This window comes from Saccostrea echinata, unplaced genomic scaffold (assembly GCF_033153115.1).
Source record: "Saccostrea echinata isolate AGI-Se365-2 ecotype Australia unplaced genomic scaffold, CSIRO_AGI_Sech_v1 ptg000060l, whole genome shotgun sequence".
In the NCBI taxonomy this organism is placed as follows: domain Eukaryota; kingdom Metazoa; phylum Mollusca; class Bivalvia; order Ostreida; family Ostreidae; genus Saccostrea; species Saccostrea echinata.
Window position 1 is genome coordinate 4,571,422 of NW_026889809.1, and position 19,340 is coordinate 4,590,761.

The following is a 19,340-nucleotide window of genomic DNA, read 5'->3' on the forward strand; positions in this document are numbered from 1 at the left end:
ACATCGTGTTTTATAGGTAAATAAAACTTAATCAGCGCTAATGCACAGGGTCTATTATTTCTCAAATATTCAACAAAATCTTCTCTAATGTAATGATCCAAGGATCATGAAACGATTCTGACCCCCCAGGGTCATAGAACGGTCCAAGACCCGTGGGGTGGGTGGGGGCTTACAAAAATTGCCATAACTATATTTAAACCAATACTTTAATGAACTAAGTTTACTATAGTAAACTATAGTTTACTTTAATACTTTGATTTACTATGATATGATGAAACTTTACAATGTAACTTTGATATCCTATGTAGGTTACTTTACCCTGTATAGAGTATTTTTTGAAAGGGTTTTTTTTAGTGAAGCTCTGCCCATCCCAATCATTTTGTCGGTATACATGTATATATAGCATAAAATGCCATATTTTGTATACTTAAGCATATATACATTCAAAATTTGCATAGTGATGAAAAATCTACTAACGTATAGTATTCGTTATTTTTCACATAGACAATTTGTCCATGATATTACTGAACAACCCTCGTATACAAAGCTAATGAACGGTTGTGTCCGCACAATAAGATCATTCTAGGGATTTCTGTTTAATGATGGATTGGTTTTGAGGTAATGAAAATAATTTTAAAAAATCATTCATACAAGTATTTGCAACGCAATTTACACTACCGAAACCTGGATTATTGCATTCTTTTTTTCAGTTTTGTACCAAAGATATGGAGTTTTTTAAATATATACTAGTAGCTTTTTTTTGTCATTTTTTTCCAATCAAGAAAATAATCAGGTGAAAAAGTCATGCGCTGATTCAGGATTTTTTCCATAAAGGAGGGAGGGGGGCAAAATCAATTTTAAAAAAATTGTAGGACCCGAAAATTTTCTGACAAGCTTGGGTTCAGTCCTCTTCGTGCACTGAGCACATAAGGCCTGCACCAAGGACCGTCATCTCCGTCTGTCAGCTGACATTTCCTGCACCACGCCCCAAATCCATCCATGCATGATTCTTTCATCTCTTTATCCACTGATCGCCGCCGTGTCTCCTTTGGTCGCCCTCTGTTTCGTTTCACTGGTGAATTCCATCGTTTAAGCTACCCTTGGTATATCTGATGTTTCCATTCTTAGGACATGACATGGCCAATCAATATCCATCGCTTTCCATTAATCTGGTCAGCTATGGCAGCTGTTTGTGTTTTTTTTTTATACAGCCCCCTCTTTGCTGATCTTGTTCAGCTAGAATATCATAAGTATTCTACGGAGGAATCTTGTAAAGAAAGAAGTCTAGGTTTTGTGTGATGCTGTTTGTCAACTTCCAGGACTCAAAGCCATAAAGGAGGATTCCAATAGCATTTGTTTTGAAAACTTTATTTTGGTTTTTGTTATGAGAATTAATGGAAAACTTCCAGATAGGTTTGTAATGGTGACACGGGCTTTTGATACACTATTTAAAAAAAACTGTGAAGTTTCCCAAACCTGAAAATCCTTTTTTCGATAAAGCGCGAGTGGGGGTGGGGGTAGGGTGTTAGGTAGGGAGAACAAGCTTTTTATTACTGAGTCTACTTTTCTTCTGATACATGGCTCGCAAAGCCATATTACCTGGGTTCTATGTTTCCTAGGCAGGGTCCAAGGTCATTTTTTATTACTTTGCATAGAAATTTAATAACTTTGGCCTCCCCGACCCCCTCCCGATCTGCGCATGCCTTAGTACTACAGTAATATAATATAAATATTATACTTTCATGTAAATTAATTGAATCTGATTACCCGCTTAATGATGAAGTGACGCCCTCCAGCGTACCAACAGTCAACATTGCTTGACGACGGGTGATGTTCCAAAAAAAGGTGGTTTTTGTTATGAGAATTAATGGAAAACTTCCAGATAGGTTTGTAATGGTGACACGGGCTTTTGATACACTATTTAAAAAAAAACTGTGAAGTTTCCCAAACCTGACAACTGAAAATCCTTTTTTCGATAAATCGCGAGTGGGGGTGGGGGTAGGGTGTTAGGTAGGGAGAACAAGCTTTTTATTACTGAGTCTACTTTTCTTCTGATACATGGCTCGCATAGCCATATTACCTGGGCTCTATGTTTCCTAGGCAGGGTCCAAGGTCATTTTTTATTACTTTGCATAGAAATTTAATAACTTTGGCCTCCCCGACCCCCTCCCGATCTGCGCATGCCTTAGTACTACAGTAATATTATATAAATATTATACTTTCATGTAAATTAATTGAATCTGATTACCCGCTTAATGATGAAGTGACGCCCTCCAGCGTGCCAACAGTCAACATTGCTTGACGACGGGTGATGTTCCAAAAAAAGTGACTGCGCAGAATTTATGCTCGCAAGGTTCACTGTTATATATATTTGTGTAAAACATTCAGTATAATATGATAAATACTGCATGTAGTTGAGTGTAACATTGAAAATTTTCACCCTTCGAAGACCATTGTCAACCTCGGCTGCGCCTTGGTTGACAATGGTTTTCTTGGGGTGAAAATTTTCAATGTTACACTTAACTACATTCAATACTTATACTGGTCACGACACATCATTTGATTTTTCAGGACTCTGACGGCGAAGCCTCTCAGATCAATTCCACATCAACAACAGAGGTACATACTAATCATTATGGGAAAAATCCAAACTACACAATGCTTGCTGCAGAATTTGACAGTGGTTGCAGAATGAACAGATAAAAATGTCTAGATTTTTAACAGTTGTCAAAAAAAAAAAAAATTAAATAAATAAAAAATAAAAAAAATAAATAAATACTAATTTATGTTGATGAATTTTCTAGACACAGATATTGTTTGCGTCATTTTACACTTTAATTGTTGAGTAGCTGCAGACCTGTAGCTCGCTGGTCTGTTCGGATGGACGACTGTCCATCCCAATTTTTTCAGACCAGCGAGCTACAGATCTTCAGCAAAAAGTTGTGCTGAGTTATCATACTGTTTATTTTATTAAGTTATTCGATGGTGCCAGACGGAAGAAGCGGTCACGGTATATCATCACAGCTGTAATTGTAAGTAGGAGAGAGAGAGAGTATATCGGAAATGTGGTATTTGTTCGAGTATTGTTTGTAATTTTCGTGCTAATAGAATATCCTGCTTGTGCAGTAAGACGTAAGTCGAAGAGGTATTTTTGAAATGAGATTCTAGTGTACTATTTATATCAGCTTAAATGCTCTGCCTTTGTAAATAAAGGAACAGATATTTTTGTGTCATATTTTCTAAAATACCATATTCTGTATGAGCTGATGAGTACTGTTCAGCTGTTCACTGTTCTGGATTCCCCCCCCCCCTTTTTTTTTAATTCTTTTTCTATCTGGGATTCAATTTGGGATAAACTGATAATCTTGATGAGATTTCATCTTTGATGACAAGCTTTCTACATGTAGCTTCAGCACACCACAAAACGACCAAAATTCTAACAAGGGTGGGTGGGTGGGTTAAATCTTGCAAAACTAGCTGCTGGTTTTCAGGGGACACAACTCCTCTAAACCCTCTTCCTATTTTGACTATATTTACATTATAGAGTTAAGTAAACGTGCATTTTTAACCATTTTGTGCATGGGTAATTAAATAATTCCTCAAAATATTTTTGACCATCACTGGACTTTAAAGCGGTGTCTCCTGTGACCTTTATTTTATAAAATGTACTAGGCCTACATTTGATTAAAATTATGATGAATATTTATTATTGTTTGAAAAGAGCCATTAAGTTTAGTGATCCCTTGTTGTATTGTGATTTTTTTAGTTGATACTTGGAATTGCAGTCAGTCTTGGCATTGGGTTGGGAATAGGACTCAGGAAGAAAAGCAATGATAATGACGAGTCCGATAAAGATGAACTCCGTGGCTCTACCACTACTTCTGTTCCAACCACAGTGTCCACTATTCAATCCACTGTGCCCACCATTCAATCCACTTCACCAAATAAGCACACCACTACACAGGAAAAGCTCACAACTACATCAGGTAAACTCACAACAACGGACACAGGAAAAAACTGGATAGACGAACCGTGTCTGCCCCATGATTCCACACCAAAAACATGCCCATGGAGGTATACTTTGTTATGGAATACTTTGAATTCATAATGATTAAATAAGATACTTGAAGAAATATGATTTGAGTACATTTAAAACACAGGGGTTTTAATCTGTTCCTACTCCTCTGAGTGAAAAGGGAGAGCAGATTTAAACACCTTGGCTTTATATACATGTATGTATGATGTACTGTATGCTGGAAATGTAAAACTTCAGCTAATTAATGCTAAACACTAAAGACAGACTTTATCCATAGGAATTATCAATGCTTTACCAATTTGTCTCACTAGCAAATGCCTAAATAAAGCAGCACTTTGTGTTGAATATTTACCTGAGATTTTCCTTTACAGTCCTAGGTAATATTTAATTATAGAGATATTTCCTGTTTTCAGCACCTCTCCTCTACTTCTTGTTTCTTTGGATGGCTTCAGAGCAGATTACCTGACTAGGAACCTTACCCCCACCTTACAAAAGCTCAGTCATTGTGGTGTACACACTCCATACATGAGATCTGTTTACCCAACACTGACATTTCCAAACCATTACAGCATAGTCACTGTATGATTATCTTTACTTCTTAGCAGAACTTTATTATTATTTAGTCATAATTTCTAAGTCATAAGCAGAAATGCCTGAAAAAAACATTGATACATCACATATCATTTTTATACTGCATCCCAAATAAGCTCAATGACAAGGTCACTCTCTATCAGCCCAGGAGCTGTCCAGCCAAGGTCTGTTACAATTACCAGATCTGTCTAGCCAAATGGCTGATATAAAGTGACCAGAGGCTATCTACCCAAGGGCTGATACAGTAGCCAGGGGCTCTATAGCAAAGGGCTGGAATAAAGTGACCAGGGGCCATCTAGATAAGGGACAAAATAAAGTGACAAAAAGGCTGTCTAACCAAGGTCTGATATAAAGTGACCAGGGATGGTCTAGCTAAGGGCTGATATAAAGTGATCAGGGGCTGCCAAGCTGATATAAAGTGACCAGGGTCTGTCTAGCCAAGGGTGGATATAAAGTGACCAGGGTCTGTCTAGCCAAGGGCAGATATGAAGTGACTAGGGGCTGTCCAGCCAAGGGCATAAAGTGACTAGGGGCGGTCTAGTCAAGGCCTGATATTAAGTGTAGTGTTGTACTGATAATCAGAAAACATCGATTGTCGACGAAAAAATGCTACCGATTCCGATGATCGATTATAATTTTTCATAATCGATCATTGGAAACATACTTCTAATACAATACATTCCAGAATTATCCATTTCTGGTTTAAAATTTATTTCTTCTTAATGAAAGAAAATGGCGTCTGCATCTGATACTTGCCAACTAGCACGAAGCAGAGGTGATTAAGAACCGAAAAGTGCATATATATGGCCTGAAAAAATTATGTGTTTCCTATAACCCAAAAAAAAAACCCAAACAAACAAACAAAAAAAAAAAACAAAAAAAATTCCCGACCTACCGACCCTTGATTTTTTGGGAATGTTACAGGAAACGAACATAATTTTTTTCGGACTAGAAAGTGTTTGTTTGTTTGTTTGTATGTTGTTTAACGTCCCTCTCGAGAATTTTTCACTCATATGGAGACGCCACCACTTGCCGGTGGAGAGCTGCAAATTTTGTCCTATACTCGGCACTTATACGACCATTGAGCAGTGAGGGATCTTTTTGGTGCCAGCACCTAATGCGACACGGGACCTCGGTTTATATGGTCTCATCCAAAGGACCGGTCTCCACGTCCCACAGTGGGATTCGAACCCGGGACGTAAGGGTCAACTCCTTACTCTGCGACTCTAGAGCAGATGCTCTAACCACTGCGCCACCTGGGCGACGCCTAGAAAGTGTAAAAGAAGCCTAGAAAGTGTAAAAGAAGCTAAACAAAGAAAATAATATATTATATGTTTTACGTATTCATGTTAAAGAAATACTATGAAAGAATTGTAATAGTCTGCTTTATGTATACAAAACTATGAAATCCGATTATAATCGGTAAAATTGCATCGGAAGCAGTAACTGATTCCAACCGATGATCGGTTATGAAAATTAACTGATGTCCCATCACTAATTAAGTGACTAGGAGCGGTCTAGCTAAGGGTTGATATTAGGTGACCATGGGCAGTCTAGCCAAGGACTGATATTAAGTGACCAGGGGCAGTCTTGTCAAGGGCTGATTAAAAGTGACAAGGGGCTGTCTGGCTAATATAAAGTGACCAGGGGCTGTCTAAAAAAGGCTGATATAAAGTGACCAGAGGCTGTCTAGTCAAGGGCTTATTTAAAGTGACCAGGGGCTGTCTACCCAAGGTCTGATATAAAGTGACCAGAGGCTGTCTAGTAAAGAGCTTATATAAAGTGACCAGGGGCTGTCTACCCTAAGGCTTATATAAAGTGACCAGGGGCTGTCCACCCAAAGGCTGATATAAAGTGACCAGAGGCTGATGTGGGATGCAGTATAAGAAAGAGAGTTTTATATTATATGCTTAAAATATTACAAAGATGTAAGGTTTTTTTAAAAATCAAGTACTTACATCTAATGTCTTCATCAATCTGAAATATTAGACTAATTATGCCCCCTCTCCTTGAGGGTACTGTAAACCAACTTTTATTCGCGTGCGAGAAATATTCGCAAGATTCTCAACTTACTTTAACTCGCAAATATTAATCGCCGCGAATCATTTATTTTGCTTTGTATTTGTAGATAATGTTTCCTCAGTCGCGAAAATTAATCGTCGCGGATTGATTTCAAAGTGACGAATCACAAATAAAAGTTGACGCAAATAATAGTTGGTTTACAGTATTCTGTTTTACCCTTGTGTGTCTGTCTCTATCTGTCTGTGTGTGTGTGTGTCTGTCTGTCTGTCTGTTCGTAACAAATTTTCTTCACAGTTTTCTCAGCAACTACTCTTTGCAGATGCCTGAAATTTTAGCAAAGTCTTTGTTTTGGCATGCCATATGGTAGGATTCATTTTTGTATGAATCCTATGTCAACTTCCTGTTTATCCTTGCATCTGTCTGTACCAAATTTCTGTCACAGTTTATTAGCAACTTATCATAGCAGCTGCTTGAAATTTTAGCAAACTCTTTGTTTTGGCATGCCATATGGTAGGATTCATTTTTGTACAAGTCCGATTCAAGTTACTGTTTATCCCTGCATTGCTTTGGTTCTTATGTTTTGTTACTGTGGACATAATGACTTTCTGGATAAACTTTAATGATGATAAAAAAGATGAACCTTAAAGAAAAAAAATCATAGTAAGTAGAATATTTCTTAAACTGATCTTGTGTATGTTCACAAAGAGTGTATATTGACATAGAGTGTATATTGACATAGAGTGTATATTGACAAAGAGTGTATATTGACATAGAGTGTATATTGACATAGAGTGTATATTGACATAGAGTGTATATTGACAAAGAGTGTATATTGACATAGAGTGTATATTGACAAAGAGTGTATATTGACATAGAGTGTATATTGACAAAGAGTGTATATTGACAAAGAGTGTATATTGACAAAGAGTGTATATTGACATAGAGTGTATATTGACAAAGAGTGTATATTGACAAAGAGTGTATATTGACATAGAGTGTATATTGACATAGAGTGTATATTGACATAGAGTGTATATTGACATAGAGTGTATATTCACTTCAGAGCAGGAATATTACTATTGGCTCACAGACTAATTGTTCTATTTTTGATTAACTTGCAAAATCTACATGAAGATCACTGATTCTGGAAATTGCAAAGCAAGCATGTAATACATCATTTGATAAACAACATTATTTTACATGGTGCAATGTTATTTTGCATGGTAGAGTTTGTGGCAAATAAGAAATGGTTGTTAAAAACTGTAAAATCTGTGTATCTAGTAGATTTAGAATATGATATATGAAACTATTCAATTATTGTCTATTTTAAACAATTGATCATGTTGTAAATTTCATTACATTGCATTGAATGGCATTGTATAACATTTGATGTTGATTTGAATTGTAGGGTCTGTATCCTGAATCTCACGGAATTGTTGACAACAATATGTATGATGAAAAAATAAATGACACCTTCCACATCTACACAAACACAAAGAGTAACCCAGCATGGTGGGGCGGGGAGCCTGTGAGTACAAATTTAAGAAGAATGTCTGTATAGGTTTTGGGTTTATGATGGTACTTGTATCTCAGACATTGGAATGTGTCAAAATTCTTGTAAATGATGACACTAGAACTTGAACTGTCATTTCTTTTATCTATACTTTCAACTGTGTAAGTGTGTTTAACATACGCACCTTTGACTCAGAAATCCAATAATATGCAACAAGGTTAATTTTTGAATTCATCATTTTGTTTCTCCCAAACATTTCTGAAGTCTTTGTAAGTTTTTCCAGAGTGGGACTATAAAATGCATCCAAAAACCACCCTTCCCTTTCTGGCACTATTTTTTACTACTGGGTACTTATTTTTAGCTCTTTCTATTGAATTTATGGCAAGATCTTATAGAACTGACAAAATGAGGAAAACTTTTAAAATTTTACAAAAAAAACTGTGTGACACCACAAATGTGAATTTAAATTGATTATTGGATAGAAATGCTCACATCAAAAGATTTTCTTCATTTCATTCACTGAAAAAAGAAAACCATGGTACACATCAGGGCTTGAAATAATTGATGGCCTGCTGGTCTGGAGCCAGTGAATTTTTAATCTGGGCTAGTACGTACATTGTAGAGGACATGTGCCCTTCGGGTCAGTGTTTTTTTATGCATAACAAAAGTCATTCACAATCAGACTAATTAACTTGACAGGGTTGTGTGTCCTAGTTCTAGTGCTGTCGTTTCTTGTTTTGCTAAGTTGTACTATTTTAAAAAGTATCACAATATAAACAAAATATTACTATTATTATTATAGATTTGGGCCAGTCTTTTTAAAATCACCTGGCCCAGTGGGACAGTGAAAGTAATGAGTTGACCAGTTAAAATTGAAGGTGATTGCCCGAGTGACCAGTGAAAAAATTGATTATTTCTTGCTGTGTACATGTATTTTTAGGTTTCCCCGTGTGATCATACCATTGCTTACATGAACATTAACAATTTATTCAAAGATAAACCATGATACCTTATAATTTTAAATTATTCTCTAGACAGAAAAAATGATGTTGAATAAGTGTGTTTAAATTTATCTTTGGCTCCTTAAAATCTTATGGCACCAGTCTATGAACTTTTTGAAAACCCCTCCTATCAAGATCCAAGGGATTTCCAAGGGATCTCTTGACTTCAGTAAAAATAAATGTACAGGATATTAGTTTCTTTCTAGGTGTATTTAGCATTATGGAGAGATTTTGATTAAGATATGTATTTATTTTAATTATACAGTTGTATATTTATTGATAACAGTTGTGGATAACAGCTCGCAAACAAGGGAAAAAGAGTGCGTCTTTCTTCTGGGTTGGGTCTGACGTCAATATTAGTGGCCAGTACCCAGATATCTGGAAACCCTATGATGGGCAAGTCATTTCTGGAGAAAGCAACTTTTCAAATCAGATAAAAAAGATCAGTAACTAACTATCCAAGGAAAAACATTGAGAATTGTAAATTTAAAATGTCATTTAGGAAGATACCTTATGAGGAGAGGGTAGACACAGTGTTGGACTGGCTAAGTGTGACCACCAGTGACCGTCCAGACTTTGTCATGCTGTACTTTGATGAACCGGACCACACAGGACATGAAGTAGGGCCAAAGGGACCAGAGGTATGTTGTATCAAATTCTTGTACTAACCAGTTCATAGTGATTTTTACTTTAAATCTAACATATGTATAGGTACAGTAAAACTCTCTTTACACCCACTTTGTTAAATTAGAGTGAATGACTTAATAAATTAACACAATCTCTGTATCTTGTTGTATATAGACATTTATGCATCATGATCTAACAGTAAGTATGAATTTTTGCTAAGGTGAATGAAATGTTGGGAAAGATGGACAATATAATCTCTCGTCTTATGAATGGGCTATACAGAAGACAGATCCACAACTGTGTTAATTTAATCATACTGGCAGATCACGGTAAAATTTAGATACATTTAGCATGTTTTTTTACCTAATAATGTGTATCTGGTTAATTACCCTCATAATCACTGAATACTTGTGTAACTATTGCTTTATAGGAATGGAGAAGACATCCTGCTCTCGTCGAGTGTTTCTGAATTCTTACCTTCACACAGACGATTACCTCATTTTTGATGGGACCATTGGCAGTATACATAAAGACTTCTATATAGAGAATAAGGTGGTGAAAAAAAAGAAAAACTGTGAGTATAAAGGAAAGATGAATGTTGTAGCAAGTTTTAAATAAAAAGGTACCTTCCTTCTAGATCAGTAATACTTAGCTGTATGCCTTTTTGCCCAGCATCCTCTGTAGAGGAAGTGATGAAAAAGTTGGCATGTAAGAGTGGACATATTCAAATGTTTTCAAAGTCAGATGTCCCTGTCAGACACCATTATACCAACAACAAAAGGATTGGAGATATCATCATGGATGTACAGGCTAAATGGATGGTAGCTAAGTAAGTAAATAGAGTATGACAGCAAAGGAGTGTCCATTATATATAGCTTAGTTTGAATGCACAGAATCAATATAACAGAGAAATATTTACGTAATTATTTGAAGTACAGAACATGGAAATATCAGCAAGCTAATTACTGTATACAGGGTTATTTTTGCCCTTCACACTTGCAAACAATTTTGCCCTGTTTTAAATTTGCCCAGGCACAGTTTTTGTTAAAGGGATAATGCTGTTTACTTTGAATTGGCCCCATTTTAAATTACATGTACAATGGTGAAGGGGCGAAAATAAAATGGGCTGTATACAGTATCTTGTTTTGAGCAAATTATATGTACTGCTGGATCTAAATTTTCCTCACCATTTGTTTCATGCTAGTATTTGCTGGATGATCAACTGCAGTCTGTGTACTTGTTAATATTAAAATAAGAAGTAGTTTTGAACATAAATATGGTCAGCACTTGACTGGTTTAGATTGTTTACACCGTATGTTCTGCTTTAGCTATAGCATTTGTTCTTGAGAGACACCCAAAATATTGCCATTATACCTCCCGCTTCAAATGTAGGAAGTATATACATGTATTGATGGGATTGTTTATCCATACATCCTTCCATCCATTACACTTATGGATACCCATCTCTTATTCACAACTCCTCTTACACCACTGGATGCAATTTAATGACACTTTCACAAAATTTTATTATACTGGCATTGTGCATCTCCTATTATATTTTTCGATTGGAGACATATTTGTTCCCAGAGCAAAAGATACACTGCCATTATTTAAAATTGGGGGGTGTCCATCTATCCACAATGCCTCCTATACCACTGGATAAAAAAGAGACTTTATTACGTAGTGCCATTGTGAACCTCCTATTCAATGTTTTGATTGGAGAGATATTTGGGGTTTCCCACAGCAAATCATGGATTTTGCCATTATACTCAGTAAAGGGGTACCCATTTTGTTAATGCAACACCTCCTAAATGAGTGAATGAATGAAATTCAATGGAACTTTCACAGAATCTCATTTACATACTGCCAAGAAATGAACTATGCCATTACTTGTGTATACATGTACATATGGGAGCAGGGGTATCATCATGTGAGCTCAGTGCTTACAGTACTTCTAGTTTCTATGTGGTTTATCTATTAAATCCTATATTTCAGAGATAAACATACCTACTGTTTAGAGGGAAACCATGGATTTGATAACTTATACAAAAGCATGCAGGTATGTATGAGAAAATTTATTTATTCTAGAGTTGATAAATTTTATAGTATGCAGTCTTTCAAACCTTACATGCTATTCATATGTTACAATTCTTTCATTTTCAGGCTCTGTTCCTGGCACATGGACCAGGTTTCAAACAGAATTACAGTTCCCAGCCTTTTGAGAACATAGAGTTGTACAATCTAATGTCAGGTACTTTCACATAAAGCAGATAGAAAAATTGGCATCCAGAAACTCTTTCTTTATACAATGTATATTTCTAAAGTTGATGTGCAAATAGGTTACCGTATAACGGGTATTTTCTGCGGTTGTCCAATTTTTGCGGAATTTTGCGGAAAGGACAAATCCGCAAAAATTACAATCGCAAAATATTTTTCAATATTTCTTCAGATATATATTTTATACATGCAAGTATGATAAGTTGTGTGTATGTCACAGGATTCTCATTAACGCAAGAAGCTGCGTACTGGACGCAGCAAAATTATTTGGGACGCAAGGTTCTTAAAAACGATGCATCTGCAGACTCATGAGTGGACACGTCCTCGTTAGCGAGAATATTCGGGTGTCATCGAAAGTCGAAGATTTTAGATGTCACTCAGGATTTGTCCAAAACATATTGAATCAAAACGTTCCTGTAAATAATATCAATTCAATAATTTTATACAAAAGATCTTTTCTTGTACCTATTTCTTTATTTTATACGGATATGCATGTAGGCCTACATGTAAATGACCAAAAGAGATTTCGCAATTATTCATCCAAACTCCGATAGCTTCAAACAACACATATTAGCTTTTCTTTCTTTCTTTAAGGACATTGGCAAGTCACGGTAATCCGGAGAAAAAAGGTTTAGATCATGGGTTTTTTGACTTATAAAGCGGTCAATTAGAGTAATCTGCCCCTAGTAAAATTATTCATGAGTGATCTCCCGTTTTAGAACTCTCTAAACTGTGAAAATCAGAAAAGAGTATGTTACTTAGGAAAACATGAAGCGAGCGAGATCGTCCTCAACAGGTAGATTCGTTTCAACAGCAAGAAAGAAAAGTAACGACGACTTTATTGAACGCTGTGTCCAGGGGAGAGACAATCAGCATATCAATGTTGATCACAGTTATGCTGGTAAGCGCAATGATGTTGAAACATGTAATGATAGTGCAGGACGTGTGCCTGAAACACCAGACTGTGCCTCGTCAATTAACTTTTCTGCTTCTCGTGACGGACACATTTTTAGCAGTGATGAAGATGTAGATCAAAACAAAGACAGTTCGACAGTGATTAGTTGGAGACGAGGTAGAAGAATAGTCGAACTGGGATTCTTAGTTGATAAACTGTTAGAGGGTTGTTCTGTCTGTCATTCCAAATTTCCATTGAATATCACAGATATTGTGAATGAGAGACGATATGGGTTAGGCTCTCTTTTATACGTAAGGTGTACATTGTGTGATGGCGTAAACATTGTACCAACAGGAAAAAGACATGGGATGAATGAGTCTTCAAGTGGAAAAAGAGTTTGGGATGTAAACACCAAGTTAGCTTTAGGTAAAAGTTATTAAAGCTTTGTTTTATGATATGATATGTCTAAATGATACAATGAAAAGTTAAATTGCTTTTCAAATCACTTATAATTTATCATTTATGTCAACTAATAAATTGATCTACAAACATACTATTTGACTACAAATGCATTAGGAAATCATGACATAAAAACATGACTCATATAAACTGTGTTTGATTCAGGTATTTTACACAGTGGCATTGGTGAAAGGAAGATGTCGAATTTATTATCTACACTTAATATTCCCCCCTGTTCAAAAACGACTCTAAAGGAGAGAGAGAGAGAAATAGGATGTGCAGTTGAAAATGTTGCCCAGACTAGCTGTTCAACTGCTGCAGCAAAGGAAAAAGAAATGACAGGGTAATTAATAATATATACATGTTTAGCTTCAAAAATATGCAGATGAATATATGGATCAATGAGTGTATTAAAATTTTCTTTCCTTGTCATGGTATATGTAAATAACATGCAGACAAAGTATTAGCTGCAGAACTGTAGCGTTATGTTTTATATTTTAGTCTTTGACCATAACGCTACAGATCCCATGATGCAAATATGGTGCAATTTATGGCGCATGATTATCTGCGCACAGTTGGGAATGTTTTTCTCCACTTTCCAACATGGTCAATCAACTACCTTTCATTCCTTAATTATAGACATTTTACCAACCTGTATATTGTATCCACCTCCTAACCTTTATAGTCATTTCTGCAGACCAATAAACTCACTTGTTTTGAATTTTCTTTGTATGGCACAAAATTCATAACAAGTGATTATAATGGCCTGTAGAGATGAATATAAAGGGTTAGGAGGTGGATTAAATAAACAGGTTGGAAATAGAATATTCCTAGAACTAGAGAATGAAAGGTAGTTGATTGACCAATGATGGAAATTCGACAAATACATCCACAAACCATGCACAGAAAATCATGCGCTGTAAATTGCACCATATTTGCATTACGGGATATATAGTGTTATGGTAAAAGACAAAAATATGAAACCATAATGCTAAGAGTTCTGCAGGTAACAAAGTATCACATAGATCTCTAAAACATCAAATTCTATCAAATGAAATAAATAATAACATTAGGCTTCATGACATACATATTTATTCATACTTTAGAGACAGTTCAGAGGGATTATCTGTGTCATTTGATGGTGGATGGCAAAAGAGGGGATCAGGGAGGTCATATAGTAGCCTATCTGGTAAGTACTGGATATAAGATTCAATTCAGTTTCCACACAGCAGGAATTATAATGGAATCATATAAATAAAAAATGAAATTGTTTCTGTGTACATTTTATTTCTTGAACATATATCCAAATTAATTTTTTTCTTACACTGCAATGCAAGTTTTGTGCTTATTTGAGCCCCTCTTTTTTTAGGACATGCAACATTTATTGGCAACAAGTCCGGAAAATGTATAGCATTTTCAACACGCAACAAGTTTTGTAGGACATGTGAGGTTGGGAAAAGGAGGGAATGTGATTCAGCTAAACATGACTGTAGACAAAATTGGAAAGGAAGTTCGAAGGCAATGGAATCCGATATGTGTGTCAACATGCTTCGGGAATTAGACAAACAGGATGTCTCCATAGATACCATCATTATGGACAACGATTCCACCACAATTGCAAGAGCCAGAAGTGAGGTGAAACCAGATCTGAAAAAAATGTGTGACAAGAACCATACACTAAAAGAATTCACAAACCAACTGTATGATCTGAAAAAAGTCAAGAATTTTCGAGAACTCACTGCCAAAACCATTGGACATTTATCTAAATGCTTCAAGTATTGTGTGTCTCAGCATCAGGGAAATGGGGAAAAAATGAAGAAAAACTTGTTGGCGATAGGGAAACATGTCTTCGGTGACCATTCCTTTTGTGACTCTTGGTGTGGATATTTACGATCTCCATTAACCTATAAACCAAAAAACTTGCCATACAATAGATACCTCACTGATGTAAATTTCAAGACCAGCATTATGACTTTATTGCAGAAATACATAGATAAAGCAGAAAAGCTGTCATCCCTGGGAAGTTCACAGGCCAATGAAAGTCTAAACAACACTATATCCAGTAAAGCTCCAAAGGCCCATTTTTACTCAGGTTCAGAAAGTAACGACTTTCGAATTGCAGCTGCAGTGGCACAAAAGAACATAGGATATGGATATGTATCAGAGGTAAACATTTCTAGTTATGACATAATTTTTATGATATAAAAATTCTGTATAATGTGTTTAATATATGTTATGGAGAATAAGATTTATTTATATTTTTAAAAATGTTTTTGAATTGAAAATTTACCAAGAAATAACAATTTGCAGGTTTGTGAGTCTGTTCTTTTATCCCCTGGTGAAGTAACCAAAAAGGTTTCCCAAGAGAATGACAGGAAAAGAGATATGGGAAATGAAAGAGAAAAAACATTGAAATATAAACGAAATAGACGAATAAAAAAGGAGGAACGGAGTACCAAACAGAAAACCTGCAAACTACGTGAGGGTGAAACATACAATACTGCAGTTGATTTGAACAACAATAATCATGACATCATTGAAATTCCACACCCACTTACTGAACCAACCTGCCAGAAATTGACAAGTGCAGATTATTCCTATGTTTCTTTTGATCTGGAAACAACTGGACTTGGTAGGTACATATATGGGTCAATGTACTATAAATTGATTTTCTCATATTCTTACATTTACTTTGCCTAAACTGTACAAGTACATTGTATATAAAAATGCTTATTTTTAGTTTGATCCATTTTATATAAGTATTTGCATGTATAATAATACTTTTACATGTTTTTTCTTTCATTGTATTCTGTAGGTAAAGACTGTGATATCACACAGATTGGTGCTGCATTTGAGGGACAAATTTTTAGCCAGTATATTTTGCCTTCTAAACCCATTTCACCTGCTGCATCTGCTGTGACAGGATTAGCTGTTTCAGGAGGGAGTATGTATAAAGAAGGGTATCACGTTCCATCAACATCTACAGAAGAAGGAATACAAAACTTCCTAGACTGGCTGTCTAAAATTCCAAAACCTGTCTTGATGGCCCACAATGCTCGTTTTGATGCTTGTATTTTCTGCCGTATATTATTAGCAACAGAAAAGAGTATTCCTGCTTCAAAATTGATTTGTGGATTTGTGGACACACTTCCATTGTTTAGGAAACAGTTACCAGAACGCACTTCATACAAGCAGGTCGATCTCGTAAAGGATCTTCTTCATGAAGACTACAGTGCCCATGATGCTGCATCTGATTCAAGAGCACTTTTACATCTCGTAAAAGCACAGAAGTTCAACAATCATATCTTACAAGAAAACAGTTTTTCCTTCCAATCATACATGGAAGTCATACAATTTCAGAATACTGTGCAAGACAATACCAATTCATTGTCATATCTACTGGAAAATAAAATTATTTCCAAGGTGATTGCAAATAAGATTTCCAAATCTGGTCTTGGGTTGGCCCATCTTCAGTTGGCATATGATAGAGACAGAGATTGTGGTATACATCAAGTGCTTTCAGAGACAACTTCCACTGGGAAACCAAGAGTAACAGTAAACAAAACTATTATTAAAAATATCTGCCAGTATTTTCATGACAAACATGTTTCATACTCAAATGAATGATACAATACATACAGTCAAACAGTTTTTTATTTCTTTTTTTATTATAATGGATGCTAAGGGAAGTAACTCAAATAGAAATAACAGTGCTGGGATGTCTGTCTTCTAGCTTATATTTGCATTTTCAGCCAAAATACCCAAATGCCATAAGATATAGGATTACAATAATGTATAAATAATATGAACAGAATGAAATATATGGGTTTTGTAAAAATCCTATGGTTAAAAATTTTGCAATTTCATTTTATGAACTTTTTACATAGAAAATGCATTGACAATTCAAAAAACATTTATTTTACAAAATCTTAAAAATAAGGGTGGATTGGTAGGTAAAAAGTGCCAGAATAAAAGATGTTGGGTACCATTACAGCTTCAGAAGATTTTTCAACAAATTCTATACAGAATCCAGGAACCTTGCCAATGTCCTTAACACTTTTTTTAATCTTGTGTTTTATCTTGAGACCATAATTACTGCTTGTATACACAATGTGGCTTGATTGTCTCGTGAATTTCACTCAATGCAGACGACTGACAGGATTAGTTACGCCTCATTGCACATGGCACCTGTGATTGTATACGGTCAACTTTAGGTTACTTGATTATGCAACTGTTTGTTTGAGCTTAAAATATAAACACCAGGTTAATTTTGATGGCAATTAACTATAAGTGTATTTGTAGAATATGGCTTGGATGCATTAATTATCTATATATTTAAATATTTTAATAGATCGCATAAAACGTTTGTTACAATGTAGAATAAAGATTTTTATTGTTGTTTGGGTGGACTGATACTGTAATAATTCATTTCAATTGGGACTCGACATAATTGTACAAAGACTAACTAAAAGATAGTAGTTTAATTAAGCTAAATAGCTTAATACCAGTTCTCATGCACCTTTGATCAATATGTCTCAATGAATTTATAAAACGTAAACATGGCAGCTATCTGATAATTCTTAGAGTTTCAACTTTGGTGATCATACCCAGTATATATTTTTTTGCGGTATAATGCAACTACAGAAATTGAAAACGCAGAAATTAATTTGCCATCTTTTAGGGGTTAAATCGCAAAAATTTCCAACCGCAGAAAATACCCGTTATACGGTATGTTGTGCCAAATGGCATATACATGTGCATATAGCAATTTATCTTGAAAGAAAATGAATGTTTTTGTAGATTTAATTGGGATAAACCCAGCTCCTAACAATGGAACCCCTGGGGCTCTTCATGACCTGATGTACAAGCCCCCTTCTCTACAGGCAACCCCTACAGTCAGCTACAGGAACTGTCCCCTCCCCGCAAGGGTGTCCACCCCACAGAACAACTGTAGCTGTCATGTGGTAGGTGGAAACCTGTAATGTTAATAGGAAACTCTGGAGAAATGCCATAGGACCTATCTATCTGTATATGTTTTGTGATTTGTTACAGGATCTATCTATCTGTATATGTTTTGTGATTTGTTTCAGAAGATACTGTGGAATCATTTTACTTCATGGTGGTCAATCTTATTGGGAAAGCAAACTTTAACTTTTTTTGTGGGGAAGTAATTTCGTGGGTAACTCATTTATTTAGAGATTCAATGTATCAATATGTTGTCAAAGTGTAATCATTCAGGGGGGTGTAAATACACTGTAAGTGGGTAAGGATAACCCATGAACATTGGTCCCCCTGAACAACGATGATTCCGCTGTACATTTCTACTGTTTAACTGCTGCTAAGTTTTTCATCCATTATTTTATTTCCTCTAATTCTCAAAACATGATAAATGGAAATAAGCTCACTTTATCATATGATATTAGATAAGTAGCTGGTTACATATGTGAAGTTTGAATTATTTATGAGTATTTTGTCCTATCATTGCAGAGTTCCCCTGTTGTGTACCCCCAGTCAGCTGATGGTAACCAGTCCCTGCCCTTTGGAGTTATACAACAGACCAGTGATCTGGAAGCCTGTGTTCTACACAACACAGAGTACTCCACAGCTTACAGCCACAAGTTCAACATGCCTGTGTGGACCTCCTATGTCCTGAAAGACAGTCAGGTGATACCCATTGACTGCTTACCCGTTCCTCTGTCTCTATCAATACTGAATTCTCCCAGTAGAAAAGTAACATTTTGAAATGAAAGCTTCCAAAGTACTGATTTGAGGAAGCACAACTGCTGATTCAGAACTGTTTTTGAAACTTTGAGAAAAAAAATATTGCACAAAGAATTTATTCCATATTGTAAGTACATGTAAATGTTTATACATGTAAATGTTGAATGGTTAGATGCACAGTGTTAAAACCTATTTTCT

General features: G+C 35.6%; 2 protein-coding genes across 2 annotated transcripts in view; one reads left to right on the top strand and one right to left on the bottom strand.

The window, feature by feature from the left end:
* Positions 1-19,340, bottom strand: part of LOC133175063 (uncharacterized) — a 399,658-nt gene that overhangs the window by 96,624 nt on the left and 283,694 nt on the right. The gene's annotated exons all lie outside the window — the stretch shown is intronic.
* LOC133175056 (uncharacterized) overlaps positions 3,955-19,340 on the top strand; it is a 55,011-nt gene continuing 39,625 nt past the window's right edge. Inside the window, exons 1-12 of the mRNA XM_061310161.1 lie at positions 3,955-4,074; positions 4,450-4,615; positions 8,058-8,177; positions 9,450-9,563; positions 9,670-9,804; positions 10,011-10,119; positions 10,221-10,364; positions 10,463-10,619; positions 11,786-11,849; positions 11,954-12,041; positions 18,222-18,385; positions 18,909-19,085. Of these exons, the coding sequence (XP_061166145.1) occupies positions 4,562-4,615; positions 8,058-8,177; positions 9,450-9,563; positions 9,670-9,804; positions 10,011-10,119; positions 10,221-10,364; positions 10,463-10,619; positions 11,786-11,849; positions 11,954-12,041; positions 18,222-18,385; positions 18,909-19,085 (1,326 nt within the window). The 5' untranslated portion in view covers positions 3,955-4,074; positions 4,450-4,561. The remainder of the gene's footprint in view (positions 4,075-4,449; positions 4,616-8,057; positions 8,178-9,449; positions 9,564-9,669; positions 9,805-10,010; positions 10,120-10,220; positions 10,365-10,462; positions 10,620-11,785; positions 11,850-11,953; positions 12,042-18,221; positions 18,386-18,908; positions 19,086-19,340) is intronic.